This window comes from Gymnodraco acuticeps, unplaced genomic scaffold, assembly GCF_902827175.1.
Source record: "Gymnodraco acuticeps unplaced genomic scaffold, fGymAcu1.1, whole genome shotgun sequence".
NCBI lineage: Eukaryota > Metazoa > Chordata > Actinopteri > Perciformes > Bathydraconidae > Gymnodraco > Gymnodraco acuticeps.
The window spans coordinates 3,699,940-3,724,164 of NW_022992351.1; the positions used below are offsets into that span (position 1 = coordinate 3,699,940).

The 24,225-nt window shown below is 40.1% G+C and overlaps 1 protein-coding gene across 5 annotated transcripts; it reads left to right on the top strand.

Annotated features, from left to right (window-relative positions):
- The first annotated feature begins 1,777 nt into the window (after positions 1-1,777).
- Positions 1,778-23,293, top strand: ampd2b (adenosine monophosphate deaminase 2b). 5 transcript variants are annotated; one of them, XM_034209478.1, is made up of 19 exons: positions 1,778-1,908; positions 2,057-2,213; positions 14,147-14,271; positions 14,359-14,489; positions 14,566-14,634; positions 14,731-14,833; positions 14,971-15,157; positions 15,818-15,959; positions 16,093-16,182; positions 16,341-16,470; positions 16,567-16,761; positions 16,851-16,982; positions 17,087-17,250; positions 18,140-18,266; positions 18,364-18,527; positions 19,204-19,324; positions 19,441-19,614; positions 21,369-21,479; positions 21,570-23,293. In XM_034209478.1, the coding sequence occupies exons 2-19, from the start codon at positions 2,114-2,116 to the stop codon at positions 21,780-21,782; spliced, it is 2,478 nt and encodes an 825-aa protein (XP_034065369.1). In that variant the 5' UTR covers positions 1,778-1,908; positions 2,057-2,113; the 3' UTR covers positions 21,783-23,293. The 5 variants fall into 5 exon arrangements, with proteins under 5 accessions (XP_034065369.1, XP_034065368.1, XP_034065370.1 ...); XM_034209477.1 differs by lacking the exon at positions 1,778-1,908 and having other exon boundaries at positions 1,952-2,213; XM_034209479.1 differs by lacking the exons at positions 1,778-1,908; positions 2,057-2,213 and adding an exon at positions 6,463-6,596.
- The last annotated feature ends 932 nt before the right edge of the window (positions 23,294-24,225 follow it).

Here is a 24,225-nt window from a genome sequence, read left to right on the forward strand (position 1 = left end):
TTGATGTTTAATGTGCACCATCTTTAAAAAAAAAGAAGATGGTTAAACAACAATAAAGACAATGATAACCATCTGGATCAACACATTTTATGTCGGCTGCAAAAAAAACACGACTCGTTTCTAATTCATACAAAAATTGTATGAGATGACATTTCACAAAGCAAGAATTTAACTTGTACTGACTATACATTTTCAAACAAAATAACCCAAAACAAGCAAGGGGATATTTAATGGTTCTGCTTCCTTGATAGGAAACAGACCTAGAGACAGGTCAAACCTCTTGTACAACATATGGTAGCTTTTCCATTGTGATTTCTAATAATAGAGAAGACACCAAGTCCTTTAATAGGTTTGCCTGACAAAATGGTTCCCTTCAGAAACCACAGCTCAATCTCTTTTATAATCATCCATATAGAAGTACTAAACGTGGTGATGAAAACGTGTCCCAGCAGTTTAATGATGTCACTGGGCAGCTTCACCCTCAGGTCTACAGACTGCAGGATGGAGCTGTGCTGCAGTGATTTCCTCATCAGTACCAGAAGAGGGCACTGGCTCCACAGTGTAGACCCCTCTGCAGTGATCCAATCAGGGGCCAGCCTGTTTATTACCCTCATTATTATCCATCAGTATGCTGCCAGTGTCTTGTTTATTTTTTTACATTGTGGTTTAAAACCTATGAGACTAGAAAGGAAAGACGTAAGACTGATTGTTGCTTCTATCTGTATTTCCAGGCCGTTTCTTTACAATGATTCATTAATTTCTTTACATCCTGCATTGATTGCATGTTAATTATTCTTCACAATAGTCCATTCCTTAAATTAGGCAGCAATTTCCCCCCTTCTTAACTTATTGACTTAATGATTTGTATGAGCTGTATCCTAAGTCTATGTTTGGTTTAATAACTGTTCTTACAGTAGATTTAATATTAAGACAGTCCCTCTACTCCATAATAATAATAATACTACAAGCTGTTTTCAAAGAACACTTTGCACTGATTTGTCACTACTGCCCTCTCTCATCATCTCTCCTCTTACAGGCGTTCATCCTTCAGGGAGGTGTATTTTAACATTTGAAATAATAATAATAATTAGCAGACTTGGTTATTTTTGGACCATTGGTCTGAAAAGAAAGCCATTTGAAAAGGTTTAAAGAGCCAAGAAATTGGGATTGTGGAGAAATTCCACAATTTTTGGGCATTTTACAGACAAACTATTAAACGACAATAAAAATGACTGTCTGTTGCAGTCCTCAAATAAAACAGCCTGTACAGCTTAGACCTAAATAATCAAACACAAATGTCTATCCAGTTTACAAGCAATCAGCTTTAAATGTGAAGCTACTAAAGGTCGTTGCAATCAATCCAACAGTTGTTGAGATGTTTCCCTCAGATCGGAAAGTGTCACTCTCGTAGCGCTTAATGAAACTTCAGACGCACAACAGTCAGTGTGTTTCATTCTCTGGGTATACTGAAATGTCTGTATGAATCCTGACAGACTGACATTTCATATATCACATATATTTTAGATTTTCTTTTTAGCTTACACCATAGATCATGTTTTTGTTTATTATTTATTTCAATTAGTTTAATTGGATAAATGTTCAAGTCATATTTCTTTGTAGAATTAATTTTATTATGGAATCTAACCACTACTCTGCTCATTGGTTTGCCCACACACCAAGGGTTTGTGGTTGTCATGGCAACAGCAGAAGTGTGTGTGTGTGTGTGTGTGTGTGTGTGTGTGTGTGTGTTTATGCGTTTCGGGGGGGAAGCCGAGCCCCTCCATCCCGCCTCCAGCGCTGCAGCTCAAGCACGAGAGCCTTTCTGAGGGGGCGTGGTCTGTTTCGCTGCAGAGGGATGCTCCGCATCCCCACGCTGGACCAACCAGACTGGAAAATCCCTGCTAACAGGCACGTAGCATACACACGCACACACACACACTTGCGCTGACTGCAATCAAACTCCGTCAAGCTCCAAGCATCTGCGCTGCATCTCTTCTCTCCTCCTTCTCCACCTCCTCTCTTACTCTGTGTCTCTGTATCGCTCTGTCCTCCGCAGCTTTGACTCACTCAGCTACGACCATCCCTGCCACGCTGAGCAGCTGAACCTAGCATCATGTCCTCCAACCTTCCCCCAGGACCCGCCGGGGGGGCCAAAAACAAGCCGCTCTCCCCCTTTAGGAAGCGAGGCAGCCTGCAGTATGCAGCCGGCACAGGTGAGTTGGGGGAGCATGGGGGGGTGGAGGTTGGCATGTTGGTCCTGTAGCGGAACAAGGACTCTCACATGAATTCAGCATGAGGTGCTGCTGGGCATTGTGTATTCTGGCTTTTTGAACCATTATACTTGTTATTTATTAAAGAAAGAAAACTCACACACACACACACGGTGCAACAGTTTTTCTTTGCGAGTAGTTTGTTGAAAAGCAGACCTGTTGATTTGGGAAGTGTAGAGGCAGATGATGCTCTCTGTGGAGGATTTCAGCATTCATTTCCCTTTATGCCCTTTTCAGCATTTCTTTTTCTACAAATTACTCAACATGCGTACATTCTCCAGCATCAGCCAAAGTTTTTTCTGCAGTAGGATCAGCTGATGCTGTATTAAACCATTTTTCATGCTGCTGAAATGTTGCATAATTCATTTTGTAAGTTTTTGTGTTTTAACCTAAAGGATTACCTTAATATGTTGGCAACTCGTTGGATTGTGGCCTACCTTTTATAAAAATGCACCTTAAAATGCTTAATTTATGTTGTTAATTATGTGTTGCTTGGACAAATGTGATGATGGTGCTTTTCATTTAGCCTGATGGCAGTATGTGGCCTGGAGAGAATATGTAGGATGGTACTCCTTGATCCCCGTCTGAATGAGAGGATTAGCCTCAACTCTGATGTATACACCCGCCGGTCAGCCTTTCATCCAAATTACAAAGACTTTAGAATGACCATATGATGATGTAAAGCCAGCCTTTCAAATACCCCTCCCTCTCTGTTCATCAGTGTCATCTCTCAATCTGACCTCATTTTCTCCTATAGCGTCAAAAATCGTCATTTAATTCTCGTCAATTTCATGCGTTTAACAGAAAACATTGGTTTACTTGTGTCCAAAAAAATTATTCTTGATATCTTATGTTGCATAGGGGGTTTGTGATATGACCTCCCTCCACTGGCAGATTTATTTTTACATTAGAATTGCATCATAAGGGCATACAAACGTTGGCTCAAAAACATACGTATATTTAAAAATCACCACGGTCATGTTGCCACTGGGGACTAGTAGGACGGAGAGTGACTAGCTGTGACATAAGGTTGTTTTGTTGAGGAGGTCACAGTGATTTGTAGCTCTGATACAAAGGAGAGAGTCATTCAGAGACCCCCACTCCAATAAGGATGCTCCCTGTTATTACCCTCATTTATAGCTTCTTGCTGACAGTGTAAAGAGCTGCTGTCCTAATGAGTCTTGCCTTTTGTACTCGTGAGCGACAGATTTCTTGTTCTGTTTTTTAGATGCAGAGGACTGTATACAGATTGCCTCTGGAGCTTGATTTAGAAAGTCTCTGCAGAAGCGATTTAAAATAACGTTCACATTTATATTTGCTAAAGCATCCAGGGGGGCATCTGAGTAGGCAAAGATGACATTTAGATGACTCATTGACTTTGTTTTCATGAAGGGCACGGATCTAGTTTTGGGCAGTATATACAGTACAGTGTAAATAGTAAAACCGGCTGCATTCACAATCCTGTATTTGTATTAGATGCACTATTTGAATAATTGCCATTGTAGTGTCTGCAAGTGCTCAGTGAGTACTTAATGAAATGCTATTATGGATTCTGCTGCAGTCAATCCCAGCAGGATCATACATTATGTATTGTCTGACACTAGCTGCCTAATGATGATCCATACCAACACTTGGCAAGCTGGAGAAGTGTAATCGTATTAGATTGTTCCATAAGTATCCTTAACTTTTGATTCAATCTAATGGACTGATCAATCAGTGCACCAGAGACGCTGTAGCAAATCTAATCTGCATTAAATGAGTTTGAGTTTCACATTTTAGCTCTCTCTAAAGTTATGTACCCCCCTTCACACATTATTGACTGATCCATGACTATCGGACAGCGTTCTGGTGCAGATATCGTTCATTATTGCAGGTTTGTGGAGTAACTCTTCAGAGAACAGCAGTGTGTGAATAACTTGTCTGGCTGTGAAAAGGTAGTTCTAGGATCAGAGCGACACCCACTCACTGGTTACACTGTTCTCTGCCCCCTGCTGTTTTACACCTGTTGAACCACTTGAGTGACAAAGAGAACGCAATGTGCGCAATTATGAAGCTGCGTGAAGTGTGTGATACAAACAGACATTATTATATTGAGCAAGAACAAAAATACTCGAAAGAGATAATGATTATATTAAAACACTTTATTATAAAGTCTATCAAATGTAAGAAAAGACACTTACAGCTAGGGCTGTGAAGTGCTGATCACTAGAAGTAGGCTTGGAAACACGTCACACACTCTGACCCAAAATACTTTTTGAAAAAGGCCTGAGGGCCAAAACAACATCTGAAAAAAAAGAAATGCATTTGGGATGCTCAAGTGTGAGAATCCTTAAAGAAAATGAAGACAATATGGTTATAACTACTCACAATAGCATATCAAATCTAAGTACATTTTCTCTCAAATCCAGGCGAACATCTTTACTTACATATATAGTACTCATTATACAATACAAGTTGTGTTATATTATTATTTGTATTATTCCTGATGCAATTTGTTAGCAGCCTTTTATTGTGTAGCTTTATAATACTGCTGACTAGAAACACCTTTACCAAACCAGGAGGTTTTATAAACTTCATGTTTTGTAGGCACATTATAATAATTATGACTGGACAACAATTGTAATGGGGTAAAAACTACAATATTTAATATAAGTATAGAAATGCTTTCCAAATCTGCAAGAAAGCAATACTACAATAACACATGAAGTAATAGGATAAACAACAATCAGACCGCTATAGTGACTCTCCTTACAGTACAGGAGGTTGGAGATTTGAACACATTCAGGGCTCGACAGTAACGGTTGCCAGGTTGCCATTGGCAACCATTCAAAAAAATGTCAACCACTTCTTGGCCTTTGGTTGTCATCAGTGGCAACCAGTTTTTAACATAAAGAAATAAGGACAGCAAACAGCTAAATGTGCACCCCAAAATAGATACAAGTTAATTATTTGTTGTATTAAGAGTGATATTTAATTATTGTTGTGACCAGTCGCAACCTGATACTTAAGTTGCACGTGCATTGGTGTGATTACGGAGCCAGAAAGCAATGCACGTTTACTCGCGTTCGCGGTGCGCCGTGTGTTTGTTTTACAACAAATGGTGAAGCAAATTAAGTTGTTTGACTGTGGGGTAAAAAGTTCGGCCAACCCGTCAACATCTCAAACGAATGTTCAAAGTGATTCAACTGATGAAGCACAAGGTGAACCCGAACGAAAAGCAAAGAGGAATGTTGTCCATTCACTTCCGGTAAAAGTTCCTTCAAAATAAGAGTCCCGATCTTATTACTACCAAAATAAAAGTGCAAAATGAAACTTTACCATAGAAAAATATTGGCATACAAATATAATCACTTCTATAAAAAGGTAACACATTTTAAATATAGTTAGACATATTAAAGGTAATTTACAGCATTAATAATGAATATCTAATTCTTAACTGTGAATGGTTCATTTATTTAACATTAGAAATGTATTAGTCTGGCCAATCCAAGACTTCAATGCTGAAGGGCCAATGGATCTATGGTGGGAGTCAGCACAAAGGTCAAGAAAACCCACATTTGAAAGGGAGACAACGGATGACCAAGAAACTAGTGACTTGCTCAATTCCTTTGTGAGGGATCTGTGAAGAACATGACAACAACGGCACTACTTTTATTTTGTATACCAGCAATTGAGGGTGGACCAGTTTACTACTGCTTAAGTTTCAAATAATTGTGTTAATTACTTATTGTAAAGCATTTGAACATTCTTTTGTGTCACATGTTCATTATTAAGTTGATGTATCACTGTATAGTATATTAATTATTTAAAATATAAGGTGACTAAAAATGGCAACCGTATTTACAGTTTTGGAAACCAAAAGCTGATGCCTGGTTGCCAGCCTGGCAACCACTTTTAAAAGTTAGCGTTGAGCCCTGAATTGTACTTCGCCCACACTACCCTCACGCCTCCTCTGCATGTGTCACTCCTGGTCATTGTTATGTGGCAACACAAGTCGGGGGCTGTGTCATGAACAAATACAGTAATTACAGGGGAGAGACCCTGTAGGTTAAACCGCCCCATCACTCCCCACGTTAGCGCAATCTCTACAAATAATGATTGACCTAGACCCGGGACTCCCACCCAAACACTCCTTCCTCTGATAACCTCCAGTGAGTGTGAAACATCTGGCCTCTGAGAGGTCTCGTGGACTCCTGACCTGTGGGTGGGACTATATAATGTTGCTGCTCATACATAATGCAGCCTGCTGCAGTTGATACACTGTACCTGAAGCCAGCTGCTGTTAGCAACACATCGACCTGCGGAGAGACAGAATCTTGTTTTAAGGTACAGAGCATACTACTGTAGGCGTAATCTGAAATCAAACAGGGGGCAAGTATTGCAGTGTTTTGTCTTTTGGCTACTTTTATTTGGAAGCAAATTAAACAAATGTACTTACTGTTAGTACCATTCCTATAAGTACAGTTTTAAGGTACTTGTACTGCAAGTATTTCTATTTGATTCTACTCTTCTTCTTTTTTACTCTTACGTTTTACAGATTCAGTTCCTGACATAAGAAATTGACATTATTAGATTAGCTGGTTCAAGTTTCTAAAATCAAGATGTGCTTCTCTTTTCAGTCATATCAATTAAAAATGTTTCGCTTTCTCACAGAAAAACACAGGAACATTTAAGAAAACAGTTATGTAGAATATTCTTTTTTTAAGAAAGTTATTTTTTTCACAACAGACGACTATTAATCAATCAAGAATCAATCAAATAATCACCTAGTTAACATACACAACATGTCATCACGGTATAACGTTTGAAGCATCCCCATAGATTAAAACCCTCAATATAATATAAAGCATTTGCTCTGAACTATGTGCTAAATTGAAAATTGTTTACATTTCAATGTTTCAAAATGATTATAATAATGCAACAATATCATATATCTATTATAATTACGTTAACCTCTGAAATTAACATTACCATGCTTTTACCTAAATAAAAATGGCTTTACTTCTTCTTTTAATCTATTAATGAAGATAAGGCCAGGTGGATTCCTGCTATGTCAGATTTCATTATTTGACTCTGCACCATCAGAGGCTTTGACACCATGAGGCTCACACTGATGTGTGTGTGATGCAGCCTTCTGCCATCAGGGGGAGTCTGGTCTGAATAAATGCAATCTTGTTTGTTTTGCTCTTCATGGGGCCACATCAATTTGATTAATCCTCTTGAAAGCTATTTTGGTTTTGAGTACCTTGAAAAAAGACACAGTAATTTAATCTTGAGGGGCAGAGCGGTAATTTTCTTCTTGTTAGATTTAGTTTGACTCGCTGTGGCAATCACGGTTTTTCTGTCCAGTTTGTCAGTACTGATTTTCAAACTGGATTGCTCCAGTTTATAATCAGCTCTCTTCACTGCATGAAAGGAAGAGAAACAACTGTCAGGAAGTTTTAGTGTACAATTTGTTCCACCAAACAGCTCTATGTATATTTTATGGAAATGAAATTGTGATCAATGCTCTGGTTCCATACATTTGAACAGGTGCTTTGATAACAGACTGTTAAACACAATTGAGATAAACTACAGTGCCTACATTTTTTTCTAGTGTTTATAAAAAAGATACAAATATATTTTTGACACATTTGTTTGAATGAAAGTGTTTAGTATCGAATCACACGCTTGGGGAACGATGTTGCCAGCCTTATCCTTCACAAGGAAAGGTAAAAACAGCTTAATACGATTCTGTGTTAGGGTAAAAAATGAAAGGAGGCTTCTTATTCAGCTTTAAGTTCCTATGTTAGACAGTTGAGTTGAGTTGAACTCTAAACATTATTGAGCAAGAGCAGATAAGATAAGAAAACAATTTAAAACAAACCGATCATGATGAGCTTAAAATCCAGAGAACAAATTCATTGAATTCCTGGATCACAACTTCAGTCAACGTAGTTTTGTTCATTAGACTTGTAATGCTTTATTAAAAGTTTAATCAGGCACCCAGTGATTGCCAACATTTTCTAAATTAAAGGTCAGAAATATTAAGATGTCTCATCGTTTCTGTCTGCCATGACTGGAAGATTTTCCTTTTTTATGACATCATGTTGAAATTCAAGCATGCAACTATTTATTTTAATCCAAAAAATAAATGTACATTCGGTGCAGAGGTGTCATGTGAGTGATATGACTGCAAAGAAACTCTCACACTGCAGACACAATGACGGATTTCACAAAAAATGTATCACTGTGTCATGAAATTGCATCAGTTTACTGAATTATGAATGTGTTATTTCTTCAGTCTTAGCTTACAAACAGCTCTGTGTTTATATAATGGGAAAGCATGTTCTAGAAATGTCTGCTGCAGCCATAATGTGGACACGTGCTGGCCCTTTAATTTGGCTCATGTGAGAGGACATGGAGGCAAGGTCTCATTATTAGACAGTCATCTCCCTTAGTCAATGCTGTTCAGCTGGCAAAAAAAGACCCTGACCTCTCAAACCTTACCGCTGAGCCAGCACCATTTTATTCACACACACACTCAGACGCCACAAACATCCCAGACACATGGTCCCATAGCAAAACACAGCACAGAGGATAAAGCAGAGGGCAGGGGGGTGCTGTGAGAGAAACTCACAGCAGGAGACAGTGCGCCCGCTGCTGATGTACGTCCCCTCCCCCCGCCTCCTCTCCCTCCTGTGGTACGTTCCAGATAGATGTCAGAGGCATTTAAATGAGGAGGATCAGCTGCAGAGGCAGCTAGTGCAGCGACAGCTGGCCTGAACCAGAGGCAGACAGAGGGGGGTCGAACACGGGGATGTGAGGGGGAGTTCGTGGATCTGCAGGACCAGCTCTTTGTATGTATGACAGGGACAGATTAAGGCAATAGATGAGGATGGCTCGGACTCTGTGAGTGTGTTTATGTGAGAGCGTTTGTCTTGTCTTTGCCAGTTTTGCTTGTGTTTGTAGTTTGTCTTTCTTGGTTACGTCCATCCCTTCCTCCCATCATGTTTAACCCATCTTAGAAGGACGACAGACGCTATGGTCCATTTGTTGTTTGGCATGCTCCATCTCACTGCCAGGACAGCCTCTCCCTCCTCTCTGTTCATCTCGTAGAGAGAGAAACTCACCGGGGCGAGAGAAGAACCATATCTGCTCATTACTCTCTCTATAGGATTAGATCCTCTCATATATCGCTTCTCATATGATCATCGGCGAGAGCTTGATATCATAGCTCTATCTATCCTATAGCTCTCTCTCTCTATCAACGCTCTATATCGTCTGGTCTCTCTATTCTCTATCTCTCGTCTTCTCTCTGTCACTCTGGACTCTGCAATCGTAGAGAGCGAAGGCGAGATCTCGAATAGCTACGATAGTATAGATGATCAGTCGAGATAGCCTGCTAGAATCTCTTTTCTCTAATCTCTCTCTCTCTCTCTCTCCACTATCTCTCTCTCTCTCTTCTCTCTCTCTCTCTCTCTCTCTCTCTCTCTCTCCCTCTCTCTCTCTCTCTCTCTCTCTCCTCTCTGCCCTGCTAGCTGCTGGGTAATGCAGGCTCTGAGGAGGCAGGTACGCTCCACTACCCTCATCCTAAGCAAAAGCACAAATAATGTGTTCCTCTCCTCCTCTCTAACCCTCCCCCCTTTTCCCTTTCCGTCTTTCACTCTCACTGCCACGGTCCTCTGCCTGTCCCTTGACGGGATTGTGTAATAGCCCTGAGCTCTGCTGTCTTTAGTGTGCCGGGGACAATGTGTGTCGATTGATTGTCCCACAAACTAGCTTTCTCTCTCTCTTTCTCTTTCTCTTGGAAAAGGGATAAAGGTGTAACTGTGCACAAAGAAGCAGAGCAGATCGATAAATCGTGCTGACTACACCTGCAACTGCTGTGGGATCTGATATAGAGGGTTGTTTTTAAGGCTAGGGGGCATCCTGCTTTTTATTCTCAGCGTTCCTTTTCTTTATGGTTCAAGCAAGAAGGCTGACGGCAGTAAAGAAAACACAGTTAAGAAGTTACTTGAATAGCAACATCGGACTGCAGACATGCAGTTTCTGCAGCTGCAGAGACTAAAGCAAAGACTTTGATTACACATCTTGAGAGGAGTCAGCTGTTTGATGCAGAGCCATTGGAAGAAGCAAAGAGTAAACATCCTTTAGGAGCATTGTTAGATCCTGCTGTGTTCTCCCTGACAGCTGCATGCGTTTGTCTTTTGGACACAACACTCCCTCTTGTGCTGGATTGTGTGTCTGCTATAATTTATTGTGAAATCCTATAGTGATACGTGAGATTGTCTTTCTGTTTATGTTGCTCTGTTAGTTGTTGGTTTGATATTCTGGCTTTAGCTTTCATCGTGTAAAAAACGAACTACTCAAAAGTTTGCTACATATGCCTTGTAATCCTGTTTCTATAGTGTTTTTAAATGTAATCCAAATGTAACCAGTTTTAGACTTTTTTTTAATAAAAAGCATTCTTGGTGACATGCTTGTGTTTAGGCAACGTATTATATTTGACACCTTTGCCTTATTTTGTTGCAGTAAAAAAGGGGTTTTGCAGATAATCATTTATATTCTTTAAGTAAGGTACTTAAAAAAAGTATCATTTTGTTATATCTACTGCAACTTAGAGGATGTATCTGCACTTATATTGACACATTTCAGACAACATCCAATCTTAGTAAAAAATAAACCTCCAGTGCTGCTTTGTTTACATTGGTAGTTCTGCTTTGTCAACAGCACTGACACATGTGAGCTATGTGAGAAAGTATTTTTCCTTGCTGTCAGACATTTGCCACAGAGGCTGTGAGTCACTGGCTCCTGTAGTGGGGGGTATCTGCGTAGTCAATGGAAACAGTTGGACAGTGGTTGATGATGCATGGCAGAAAGCCCATAGAGGAGAGGAGAGGGGGTAAATTAAGGGAATCTCTTGATATTTACATCTAATAATCCAGAGCATCATGCTGAATGTTATTCCATTCAGGCAGTTGTTGGTCTCAAAAGTAACAAGGTGTTCTAACAAAGACCAGTGGGGGGGAAAGCAGTCCTGTAGATGAAGTTTCACACAAAGTCTTTCGACCCCGGACCTCTAGCTCCCATCTGGCCCATTAGCTTCGGATAACTTTCCACTTGTGATTTCATCCCCTGAGGCCCGTTACACCGCACCATCCGGTCTGAGCTGGACTGCAGTCAGGGCTGTCCACACTGTACAGCTGCTGGAATATTTATGCAGTTGAAGACCCGCATCATGCTGATACCATTTGACCTCATTTTGATGTTGTGGAAGATGATGTGTTGAAGTGTCTGCGATTCAACATGTTGTCGTATTAGCTCTAATTGGTTTTACTCTCTTTCTCCAAGCCCTTGTGTTGCTTTCCTCACGCTGCTATTAGATCAATAAAAGCTTCAGCCAACTGGATTATGATGTGCAGGTTCAAGAGAAACGTGACATTCATTTCTGAGTGTTTGCTCTTCAACAGTAGGGGGATGAGTTGTTATGTAACTGTAGATGCTACTAATCCAAATATAGCAGCCATTAGGGGATTAGCTCCAGGCCCGCCTTGCTTGGCTCGGCTCGGCTTTGCTGTATCCCAGTATGGATGTCTTTGCCGCTGGTCCCCTGCTGTTATCACCACTAACTGATGTGGCCCAACCCGACAGCAGGGATAACATCTGAGCCAGCATGCATCTCACTGACGGCTCCCTCCTATCACTGAGGCTCGGCCTTTTGACTGAGACTGGAGGACAGTCAGGCATCACAGCATGCGTTCTCATTAAATGTATTTAAGCTAGCTTTAGATAGACATAAGTTACTTAGTAATTCTTATTTCGATCAATTATTCATTATCCATCAATTATTGTTTCATCCCTACATTTTTGCAAAACGGTATTCCCTCAATGACCTCTTTCAATGTCTTGTTTTGTCTCACCAGAAGTTAGGATGTACTTTAACACAGAAAACATCCATATATTGTAGTAGTTGGAACAAGGGAATGTTGTGTGTGTGTTTACTTGAAAAAGTACTTGTTTACAGCAGTTATATAAGTTCATAAATAGACTATGGAATTAATATTTGCAAGTCTAAATTTCACTCATTGTTTGATTTCGAGAAGGTTCTGTGACCCTTGTTTATGTGTGCATGACAATTTTTCATTTATTCAAAAATAAAAACTTGTAGTACCTCGGGAAGCACATTTAGTAAAGAGTGTTAATTCGTAACGTGTTTGTGCACATCTTCTGCAACCCTGTATAACATTTTCACATGGATCTTTTTTAATTATGTCCATCTTTTTAAATCCTTACTTCTTTTATATTAAAAACTCCTATTTACTATTTGCATTATGTTGTACAATGATGTGCTTTTATACAGGGAATAATTAGGTATTTTCTTGTCTTATTTAGCGTCTTACTCTTTTTATCATTTAGCTGAAATTATTCCTGTAGATGCGACCTCCTTGGACAATAAAATCAAGTGTTATTTGAATATTGTTTGTGTAATTAACTGAGACCCATAGCAGAATGTGCACGCTAGGCTCTTCAGCGTTTTAAAAGTCAAAGAATAAGCCCTCCTGAATATTTATATACAACACTGAAGAAGTTCCCTCTCTGTGTTCGTTGTAGTATCTTAGTCTGAGATGCTTGTGTGTGTTTTGACGTTGCTTCCTTGTAGTTCAGGCACACTTTCTCAGCGTGTTGAGTAGGATGTGTTGATTGGACAGTGTTGGATAAACAACGTGTTAAGTTGGGGTCCGGCCAATGATTACACCATCACCTCTTTTCTCTTTCCCTCTGCCTCAAGTGTTTTTTTACTCTTTAATGAGGCTTTTTGTCAAATCCTAATCTGCCCAGTTAATTGGCCACTCTGGTCTCCCTACTGTCCCTGTAGAGTAGACAGACTCAGACATGCTGTGTTAAATAAATCAAGCTCTTAATTTAAACCCTGCTCAAAAGAAACAAAACAATACAGACTGCAGGTATCCCACGGTAAACCCTCTTTGACCTTTGTGTGTGTATTAATACCGACAAACAACAGGCTCAGTGACACTCTAGCACACACAGGATAAAATATTTAAGAGCATGATGAATATTTCAGTGGCAGGTGCTTAGTTTCCAGGTAAAGATTAATATTGTTGCAGACAGACTGCTACACAGACACCCAGAGGGAAACAGAGCAGTAGAGGCATTGTATTTCCTCACTGTTTGTTTCTCACAGACTAATGTGAGGAACACTTCTGTTTTCCTCATCGTTGTTGATAGCTTTCTCTAAGTCTTTTTTAAATGACCATCCCCCCTTCACTTTCCCTTCTTTCCTTTCCATGACAACTGGGTTTGTATAAAAAGTCTTGCAATGGCAACAATGGAGGGTATTAGCCAGAGTAAGTGCTGACGGGCTCCCCACCTGAATAGTCCATTGTGTCTTGAGCCATAAACAGCGGCTGACCTCAGACCTGCGCTCTTGTGCAAAGGCCGACTGACGGAGGAACAACACGCTTCTGCTCACTGTTTGTTTACTGTTGTTCAGGAATGAAAAATCACAGAGACTCAATAAACTGATTTAGTTTCTTTAGCTGATTCATATTCATATCTAGCCCTCTTACATGATGGATAAAATGAGGAGATGTTGCTATCTCAGTTATAATATTAATATCAATAGGATTCGACTGTTGGAAGCAAAACTCATTTAAAGTTAGGATTCTTAGTACAGTAGCTGTGAGCGTCTATAGAGCTACTAAAATATGGTGTTATTTGACTAATATGTCAATAAAATGCTGTTTAATTTATTTCTTAAGCTCCAAAACAAGGATAGGATTATTCCTGGAGACATTATTGCGCATGTCACAAAGATGCACTGTTTTCTCACAATTTCTTTGCTTTCTTTCCCTTTTTCTCCTCTCTATCTCCAGCTGATCTCCGCGGTGCCCGCCATCTCCTCACTTCCCAGCATTCCTTGCCTGGGATCCCTGTGGCCTTGAAACAGTCCATTGACCTGCGTACATCCATGGATGGGAAGTACAAAGAGATTGCTGAGGTTAGTACTCTGTGAATTATTGACCTAAAAAATTAAGATTTCCTTGATATGTGGACTTTCATAATGTTGTTTTCTGTTTATGTGAAGGAGCTGTTCTCCCGCACCATGGCCGAGAGTGAGATGCGCAGCGCGCCTTATGAGTTTCCAGAGGACAGCCCCATCGAGCAGCTGGAGGAGAGACGCCATCGCCTTGAGCGTCAGATCAGCCAGGATGTCAAGTAAGTGTAGAGGAAAGACGGTTAGTAAACAGTCACATGACTCAGACTCAGGATCCTAAAGTCTCTCTGTGCTCAGGTTTGAACCCGAAATCCTCCTGCGAGCCAAACAGGAGTTCATGAAGACTGACAGTGCCACAGACCTAGAGTGAGTGTTTCACAAATATTGGTCTTATTATCTTTAAAATAATGATGAAGTGTACAGAATATGAATACTTTGAGTCATTTGTGCATATATTATAAGATACATGATGGAGCAGAGCCAATTCCCTGATCTGCAGGAGAGAGATCTGGTTCCAGAGAGAGAGTACCAGCGAGTCTCTATTTCTGGAGAGGAGAAATGTGGGGTGAGTCCCAGTAATTCACGGAGAATGTTTTTTAGTCTAAACACTTTACACATTTCATACATTTAAATAACACCTCCTCTGAGAAAAAGACAAAATATGTTTTCCTTGCTTAGCTTTTTATCTTTCCTTGCACCCAGGTTCCCTTCACAGATCTGTTGGATGCAGCCAAATGTGTGGTGAAGGCTCTGTTCATCAGACATAAGTACATGGGTCTGTCGCTGCAGAGTTTCTGCAGGACGACTGCACGCTACCTGCAGGAGCTGAGTGAGAGACCTCTGGACTTAGACTATGAGGAGGACATCCCAGAGGCCGGAGGCTATGCAGGTATGTACAGTGTGCATGAGCGCTGATATCCTCATATACTGCACAATATATTGATGAAGTAGTGAGAAACAGTGAATAGGAGGCACTGATTTGTGCTTAAACAATAACACGAGAGACAATATTACACTATTATTATACAATTACACACTGTACTATGACTTTTGCCAGACTATACTATTTTCTATGTTTCTTTTTTTACGTTCTATATTCTATATTAGATTATATATTAAACCTACTATATTAAACCTCTTTATTTTATGACATACTTTAATATGACTATGTCCTGACTATTTGCGATGGTTGTTGCTATATACCGGTGTTGGCAAAAACATTGATGTATAAAAGATCTAATATGGGTTAGGGTTAGAATATATGTTAAAATTACACATACGATAATATTATGTCAATAATCCTAAACTATACCTTTATTATTTTTCCTCTAAAATATTTACTGATCTCGTGTTAATATTGGAATATAAGCCATGTCCGGTGCCGTACTCTCACATTAAGACATCACCGGGCGGGCACACCCACAGATTTCACAATCCATCTGTCACACACCCCATACCAGCCTGTCACAACATTCAAGCTGTTAAAATCAGACCTTAGACCTGTGCATTGCCACCTCGTTCAGAGCCGTGACGTTCTGTCTCCCTTCAGATGGCTCAATGCACCCAACCATTTCTAAAACGCACCCCTATGAGAACCAGGACCCTGCCAGCATGCCCCCTGATATGGGCTACGGCTGCAAGATGGTGGACGGTGTCATGCATGTGTACACGACGAAGAGCAATATGGAAAAGTGAGATACTGATGATGAATCACTCGCATGCTTTATCTTTTAGTCCTGGATGTGGTTGGATCTGTTTTTAGACTCAGTTCACACATTGTGTTGGCAGCAGAGGGTTCCTACTTCAGTTGTGATGTTCCAACAGGAGCACAGAGCTGGACCTGCCGTACCCCGACCTGCGGGAGTACATCGGTGACATGAACGTCATGATGGCCCTCATCATCAACGGACCAGTGTACGTTGTCCTGATTTTGACTACAGAACAGAGTGTATATCACACGTTTTTAAAGTATAATGGACCATTCAAATTGTTTATCTCTGGACTTCCTAATTATTCCCTTTTTGAACCACATTTCCAGCGAGTGACTCTTTTTATGTGTTCCTTTGCCACAGAAAGTCCTTCTGCTACCGTCGTCTGCAGTATCTTAGCTCCAAGTTCCAGATGCACATCCTGCTGAATGAGATGAAAGAGCTGGCAGAACAGAAAAAAGTCCCACATCGAGACTTTTACAATATCCGTAAGGTGAACTTGAAAGCTGTTTCCTACTGAGCCCTATCAGAATATTTATTAAAAACCAGAACCGGACTTCAAGATATAATGTTCTATCTTGTTTTACAGGTAGACACACATATTCACGCTTCGTCCTGCATGAACCAGAAGCACCTTCTGCGTTTCATCAAAAGGGCGATGAAGAAGTTCCCGAAGGAGATTGTGCATGTGGAAAAAGGAAAGGGTCAGACGCTCATGGAGGTGTTTGAGAGCATGAACCTGACGGCCTTTGACCTGAGCGTGGACACGCTGGACATGCATGCCGTGAGTAACGCCCAGGATGGATAGATAAAAGGTTGCCAGGTTGGTGTTGAAATTACAAATAGTGATTCAAATGACATTCACTTTTGCAGGATCGTAACACTTTTCACCGCTTTGACAAGTTCAATGCCAAATACAACCCCATCGGCGAGTCCATCCTGAGAGAGATCTTCATCAAAACAGACAACCACATTGAGGGGAAATACTTTGGCCACATTATTAAGGTGCTCAACAAATACACAACCCATCACCTGTCACTGATACCTGCAGAATGAGTGCTTGAGACACTGGCGCCCTCTGCTGACCGTTTTTTGTTACTGTTCCTCAGGAGGTGATGGCTGACCTGGAGGAGAGCAAGTACCAGAACACAGAGCTCCGGCTCTCCATCTACGGCCGCTCCAGAGACGAGTGGGACAAGCTGGCCCAGTGGGCTGTCAAACACCTGGTGTACTCCAGCAACGTGCGCTGGCTGGTGCAGGTGCCACGACTCTTGTGAGTAACTGCACTGGTGGGAAGTGTGATAAAGTAGAGGAACTAAGGCCCCTAAAAGTCGAGATACCCCTACCCGAGGTTGAACAAAGCACAACCATGTTTTTTCATTGCTATAATACGTCTACTTTAGGAAACGGATGCTTGTATACAAATATTTTACTGCAAAATTATACTTTTTTGTTGATGTTTGGAACCTTCCCATATCTGAAAATATTGAAAATGTAAGCTCCTCTGAAGGGGGCCGTGATGGCCTTATCCCATGTATCTCTGGAAATAATGATCAGAATGTCACATTTGGACTAGATGTTCAGAGAAAGGTATAGCACACAATAGAGCTTATACAGATTATATCAATACCTTTTATAATATTAACACTCAAACACACATGAATCTAATACTACACTTGAGTATTGTACTTAAAAATAATAATAAAGATCAACATTCTGACATTAAGTGTTCTTTAACTAAGTAAAAAAAAATTCAATAAGTTTTATTGAAATGTTTCTCAACTTTGACTTCATTTTGACATTTTAATGACATTTTTGACATATGACTTTTTAATTATATTTTAACCACATTATTTTTGACCTTTTTTAAGACATTTTTACAAGATGCTTTTCTGTAACATGTTTACGATGTACTATACTTTACTATAATACTACTACTTGTAACTTTTTTTAAATTACATTTTACCACATACTTCAGCATGACATTTTGCGGACATAGTCTATGACTTTTTAATAATAAGTCAGTAAGGTATCTATGAAATGACTTTTTTACAGCTTACAATACTATACTTCTTTTCACCACTTTCCTATGACATACCATACTGACTTGTTTCTGGACACATACCATACCTGACTTATTTATTTTGTATTTTCTTTTAAAGTGACGTCTACCAAACAAAGAAACAGCTGTGCAACTTCCAAGAGATGCTGGAGAATATATTTACACCTCTGTTCGAGGTTACAATCGACCCTGGTAGCCACCCAGAGCTGCACCTCTTCCTACAGCACGTATGAAGTCTTTGCTGTGTGATCATTAAATACATTTTATTCGCATGTAGCCAGACCTCAGAGGGTTTCATGGATCTCTTGTTGGTCCCTCATACAGGTTGTTGGTTTTGACAGTGTGGACGATGAGTCAAAACCAGAGCAACATATCTTCAACCTGGACAGTCCGCTGCCAGTCAACTGGCAACAGGAGGCAAACCCACCCTACTCCTACTACCTCTACTATATGTATGCAAACATGACGGTGCTGAATCACCTGCGCAGGTATGTAGATATAGCTAAGTCCCACTGGCTGCCATAAACAGTCATAATGATATGTTTTAGGTGTAGAAACTTACAACGACTTCAACTTTGAACTCGTCAGTTTTTATGTTTTAGCATTCAACATTTTTCAAGCACATTTTTGCAGCGAAGTCATAGTATAGCATTTTGAAATTTGAAAAGGTTTATACTGTAGTGTGTATACAATGTCATGCTATACTGTAGCATGTCACACAATTGTAAACATAGTCATTGTATATTGAAAAATATAAAATAAAGCAATAGTACATTATGTCAAAAAGTCACAAAAGAAGGCACAATATACTCTGAAAAAAAGGATAACAAATCATATTATATTATGTCATTAAAATTCGTAAGTACAGTTTGTCAAAAAATGAAAACATGGTCTATTGTATTATATGTCAGAAAGTCAAAAACACCAGAATATAATATGCTTAAAAAGTCAAAATGTTGATAAAGAAGGCCTAGAATGGTGTGGGAAAACATCAGAAAAAACGTCATGGTATAGTTTATTGGAAAAAAAAGTCATAGTATGTCTAAAGAAAAGTCAGATTATAGTTTTTTCAAAGACTGTGTACACTTCAAACAATGCTAAAATATGTTATCCCCTTTAATCTGTGGAATTCCCGCCCCTCCTATTGTGTCTTTTACTTTCCAGACAGCGAGGGTTTCCCACGCTTGTTCTTCGTCCTCATTGTGGGGAGGCGGGGCCGATCCATCACCTGGTGTCTGGTTTCATGCTGTCAGAGAACATCTCCCATGGGCTGCTGCTCAGGAAGGTGTGTCTATCTTATCTTAGTCATACCTTGTACTCTCCATAATAGATGCAGTGTTAATATATTCCTATAACATTAGTTGATTAATAAAGCTAACATTGTGCTTTCTGATCCTCCAGGCTCCTGTGCTGCAGTATCTGTACTACCTGGCCCAGATAGGTATTGCCATGTCCCCTCTCAGCAATAACAGCCTGTTTCTCAGCTACCATCGCAACCCTCTGCCAGAGTACCTGTCCCGAGGCCTCGTTGTCTCTCTGTCCACAGACGACCCTCTGCAGTTCCACTTCACAAAGGTCGGTGTACACAACCACAACATCCTTAATGTTAAAGTTACACTTACACTTGTTGTGCACCTTTGTACCGAAGTGTAACAGCACATGCCATATAAGTTTAAAAATAAACTTGACTTGAATTGAATATAACGCACCAAGTTTGTTTTCTGTCTTGGGACCTTTGTTGCATGCTTTACACCTCTCCAATTATCTTGAATTTTACTTATAATGTTCAGTATTTCCATTATATCAAACCCCATTGTGACTATTGATGGCTGGCATTTATTCTAGAGAGTTAGCTTACATTGTAACTAGCAGAGTGGTCTTCGGAAATTGTGAAACAACACAAAAGGCAAGGCAAGTTAATTTATATAGCACACAAGGCAAAAGTGTTTTACAAAAAAGAGTCAAGACACAGTGCAACAGAAATACATTCTAAACTCACATATTATATTTAAAACACGTTTAAAATAATAATAATAATAATAATAATGTTAAGCCCGAGAGACCCCGGTAACGGGGCCTCCTGCAATATCTTGCAGAAAACAGTGTCTGAGGGCATGTTCATTTAATAAACTATGAATGTTTTATATCCATGTAACGGAAAGAAACTCATCTAACTGATCATTTAAAAAAAAATTCTCAAAAAAACCCCCCACAATGCTAACGCTGAGCCTCTGAATTAGCAACGTGCGAAAAATGCTAACAGATGACTGCACCGAAATTCACTCACAAAACCTTATTATTTATCTTTGCTGCACATACAACCCATCGTTTCACATCGTGAGGGGACACAGAATCGAGGGGTACCCTCATTATCACTCAATTATACGAATTCTCTGAGATAATGACAAGAACACACATCAAAATATATGGCGCTAGTTAGCTAAAAACGGCAAAATGGCTCACCTGTGTGGTAGTCTGGTCAAAAGTGGTCTTCAATGGCATTAAAACGATAAAAACGATGCTGAAGTTAATCCAATGTGTCTGTGTCACTTTAAATGATTTCTGATAATCCATGAGCAATACATCTGCTTTTCGGTTTTGAGATGTCAGACCTAGAGACAGCTTCACTCTGGAGCAAAACTGTGTCCACGAAGCCCCCACCTTTTTGTTTTACCATGTGTGTGTGTGGGGAGATTCCCCTTCGATTCTATTGGCTCGAACGGTCAGAAAGAGATGTCACATGTCAAAATCGAACAAGGGGGGCCAGAGATAAGGAAAATCCACCCAAATGGCCCCAGAAGAGATTTTTTTTGCTAAATCTGTCTAAAAAGGTCAAATATCACTTGTTTTGCATCAATCTTGGTACAGGGTACTTATTATATGTTGTACTTTGGATTCCTAAAGCTTTTAGTCTACTAACCCATCATCCAAGGTTAGTTTTCACTATAAGTACAACATATTTTTTGGACGGACACTATAATTTACAGTTTTTTTATCATGTTCAATCTGAATTTTCTTTCAAATAAAAAACATCTATATTGATTCTGACTTTTCTACATCCAACTCACAGGTTTATCATTACTTTGAGAAACAAGATTATTAATTTAACCTTTTTAGAAGGGAAGATATGGTCATTTGTTCTGGGAATGTCATTTTCGAGCCTGAGACCTGAAAAACAGGCTCAGGGCTTAACAGGTGTGACCAGGTGTAGCCTACAGTTCAGATAGGGGAGGGCTGGCCTGTTTAGTTATCAGGTTTTATTGTGTTCATCAGGGTTAACATGTGACCTTGTAACCTTGCTGATGTGTTTTGGTATTTCCTTTGTGTAGGAGCCCTTGATGGAAGAGTACAGCATTGCTGCTCAGGTGTGGAAGCTGAGCTCCTGCGACATGTGTGAGCTTGCCAGAAACAGCGTGCTGATGAGTGGATTCTCTCAAAAGGTATCACTTACTGTATAGCACATCTAACTATACCACTCCCTGCTCAGTCTATAGTTCTGTAGCCTGATTAATTTTCCTCTCCTGGATCAGGTGAAGAGATCCTGGCTGGGCCCACATCACCGCAAGGAGGGGCAGGAGTGTAATGACATCCGGCGCACCAACGTTCCTGACATCCGCGTGGCGTACCGCTATGAGACCATGTGTGAGGAGCTGAATTTAATCACACAGGCCATCCGCACAGACGAGCTGGAGACCATCGAGGAGGGCAGTCTGTGCATGGGAGCAGTGCAGGGAAGCAAGTGAACATGTAGCACAACAGAGACACATTTCTCACTACATTCCCTGTCTTTACTTCAGGACTTCAACATATCTGTGAAAAAGGAAAGCATTGTTCCAAGAAGATTGTGAACGTTGCTCCTGGGCCACTATGAGAGGACCTACAATCTGTGTACCCAACATGTTTACTTCCTTTAGTGTCCTGTGTCATTCTATATTTTACTTGTCACAATTATTTCACAATGTCTCTTAATGTATTTCTAATTTAATTATTATATTTTGTCAGAGTTTCTGAACTTCCTGTAGCCAGCATTGATTAATAATAATTTAATTTAAGATTTACCAGGTTTTGCAACAACATTTGTTTGACATATGATGCAAAAAAATTGTAAAGAATATGTATGTTTAGGTCAAGTTAGATTCACAATGCATGAATTTGGCTGGTTGACATGTTAAAGTGTTACTTCTCACAGGACAATAGAAAAATCCTCCATATTCCTTCCTAATGGTAATGATTATAAGAACATATTTCCCACAGGTGTTCTGTGTCATATTGCAGTTTGGGTTTTGTTTTTACAGTCTCTACAGTTATTCAGTACAGTTGCATGATGGCAAGCCAATATGTGTTCCTGTGCAGTATTGCTACTCGTTTGTAGCTTCTTATTATACTCTGATTTTGTGACAATGTTTCTGCTTTCAATATATACAGTAACTCTGATTTAATACCATATGTCCTTTACATGTACACGGATATTTTTAAATTGCATACATTTATGAGTCATAGTACAGTAATTGATGCATGATATGTTCCTTCAGTTTTCATTCATGCATGAGACCAACAGTGCAATTCATGATAAAAACATTATTTTGGGGAGAATTGAAAGTTGTCTAACTTGACAAACCCTTTTTTACCTCCTGCCTTCAGTTCAAACCGGAGAGACGTGATGTAAGGAATACATATTTATTGTTTACACGTGATATGAATGAAATGATTGTCATGATAATACAAAAGGAGAATGGAATGGTGTTTGGCGATTAGGCCCCGGTTTGCAGGATAATCATTCAGGAGGGAAAGAACCGCTCCGATGAAATCCCCGGGGTCTAGACACTGGTGGTGGTGATAAGTAGGTGGGACCGATCTGAAGAAGGAAGTTTAGCTTTGTCCTGGAGGAGACGGGAGGCGAGAGGGGTGGAGGCGGGTTGCGTGTAGTCACCTGAAATGACAACTGACAGGGAGGAAGAGCAGGTATTTAAGGAATTTAGCCTGTGCAGCAATTGGCTGCTGAGGGGTGACGCCCTCGTATTTAATGAGGGGGGAAGGGAGCAATAGAGTGACGTGTAAGTGACTCATGTTAGGTCTTCCTTATTGAACTTGCGCTAAAGCTTTCATTTGTTGTTGTTGTCATGATGTTATTTGCAGGGGTCTCTAGTGTAAGCACTACAGTATGTGTCCCTCCCAGAGAGATATATGTGATGTTTGTGGAATATTATTTTTAATGCATTTGTGTCTAAGAAAAATAAATGGTGTTCACACTGGAGTGCTTGACTTTTGTTTTAATGCCATTTTGAATTAACATGGAAGACCAACTTTACAATAGCAACTATTATTTTTAAAAACAACACCAATGACTTAGTTAGGGACTATTCTTTTTTCCCAATGTTTAAATTGAACATGTATCCCCATGTTGGTTTCTAACACCTATGTTGTTAATTCAGCAATTTTGATCTGCGTGAAAGTAATGCATTAATGCAGAGTATGGAGTCAGATTTGGGTCAATATTCTAGCGCGTGAAACAAGCTACTCACGAGCGGAAAATGTGCTTTTACACGCGCATAAAATGACCCTCGCGCGCAGATTAAACCCCCGCGAGCTGCTCTGCGCTCGCTCGCGAGAGAGACAGCCCTCTTGCTCGCTCGCGGGAGTGTCAGCCTCGCGGAGTCTGTCTACGCGCGCGTGAAAAGTTTCTGGCACTTTGGGGCGAAGCCACTGGACTTTGATTGACAGCTGCCAGGAAACCCGGGGTTGCCAGGTTTGATAAATGCCTGAACTACCAAGAGCCGAGGAGTGACGGCAGCAAAATCAGTTGGACGAGATAGAATGGTAAAGTTGTCCATACAAAACTATTATATTCGTAAAGTGTACAGCTAATATATATATATATATATAAAAATGTATTTTATATAAAACAATATATTTTTGAGTGGGCTGTATCCGTCGAAAACTGCTAGCTACTGTCTGCTGTACGCACCTAGCCTACATTTATAAGCTAAGTAAAAATATTTCGGATCCTTAACAGCTATGCTGTGTGCCCCAGGGTTTCCGTTAGCCGGTAATTACCGGTTTTTAGCTGGTAAAATTGAATAAAAACCGGTACATTCAAAACTTGCCGGTCAAAATGTCCGATGTTCCGATCAATTGGCCGCCGATCATTATCGGCCGATATTCACTCTTAATAATTTGATCTGTGCT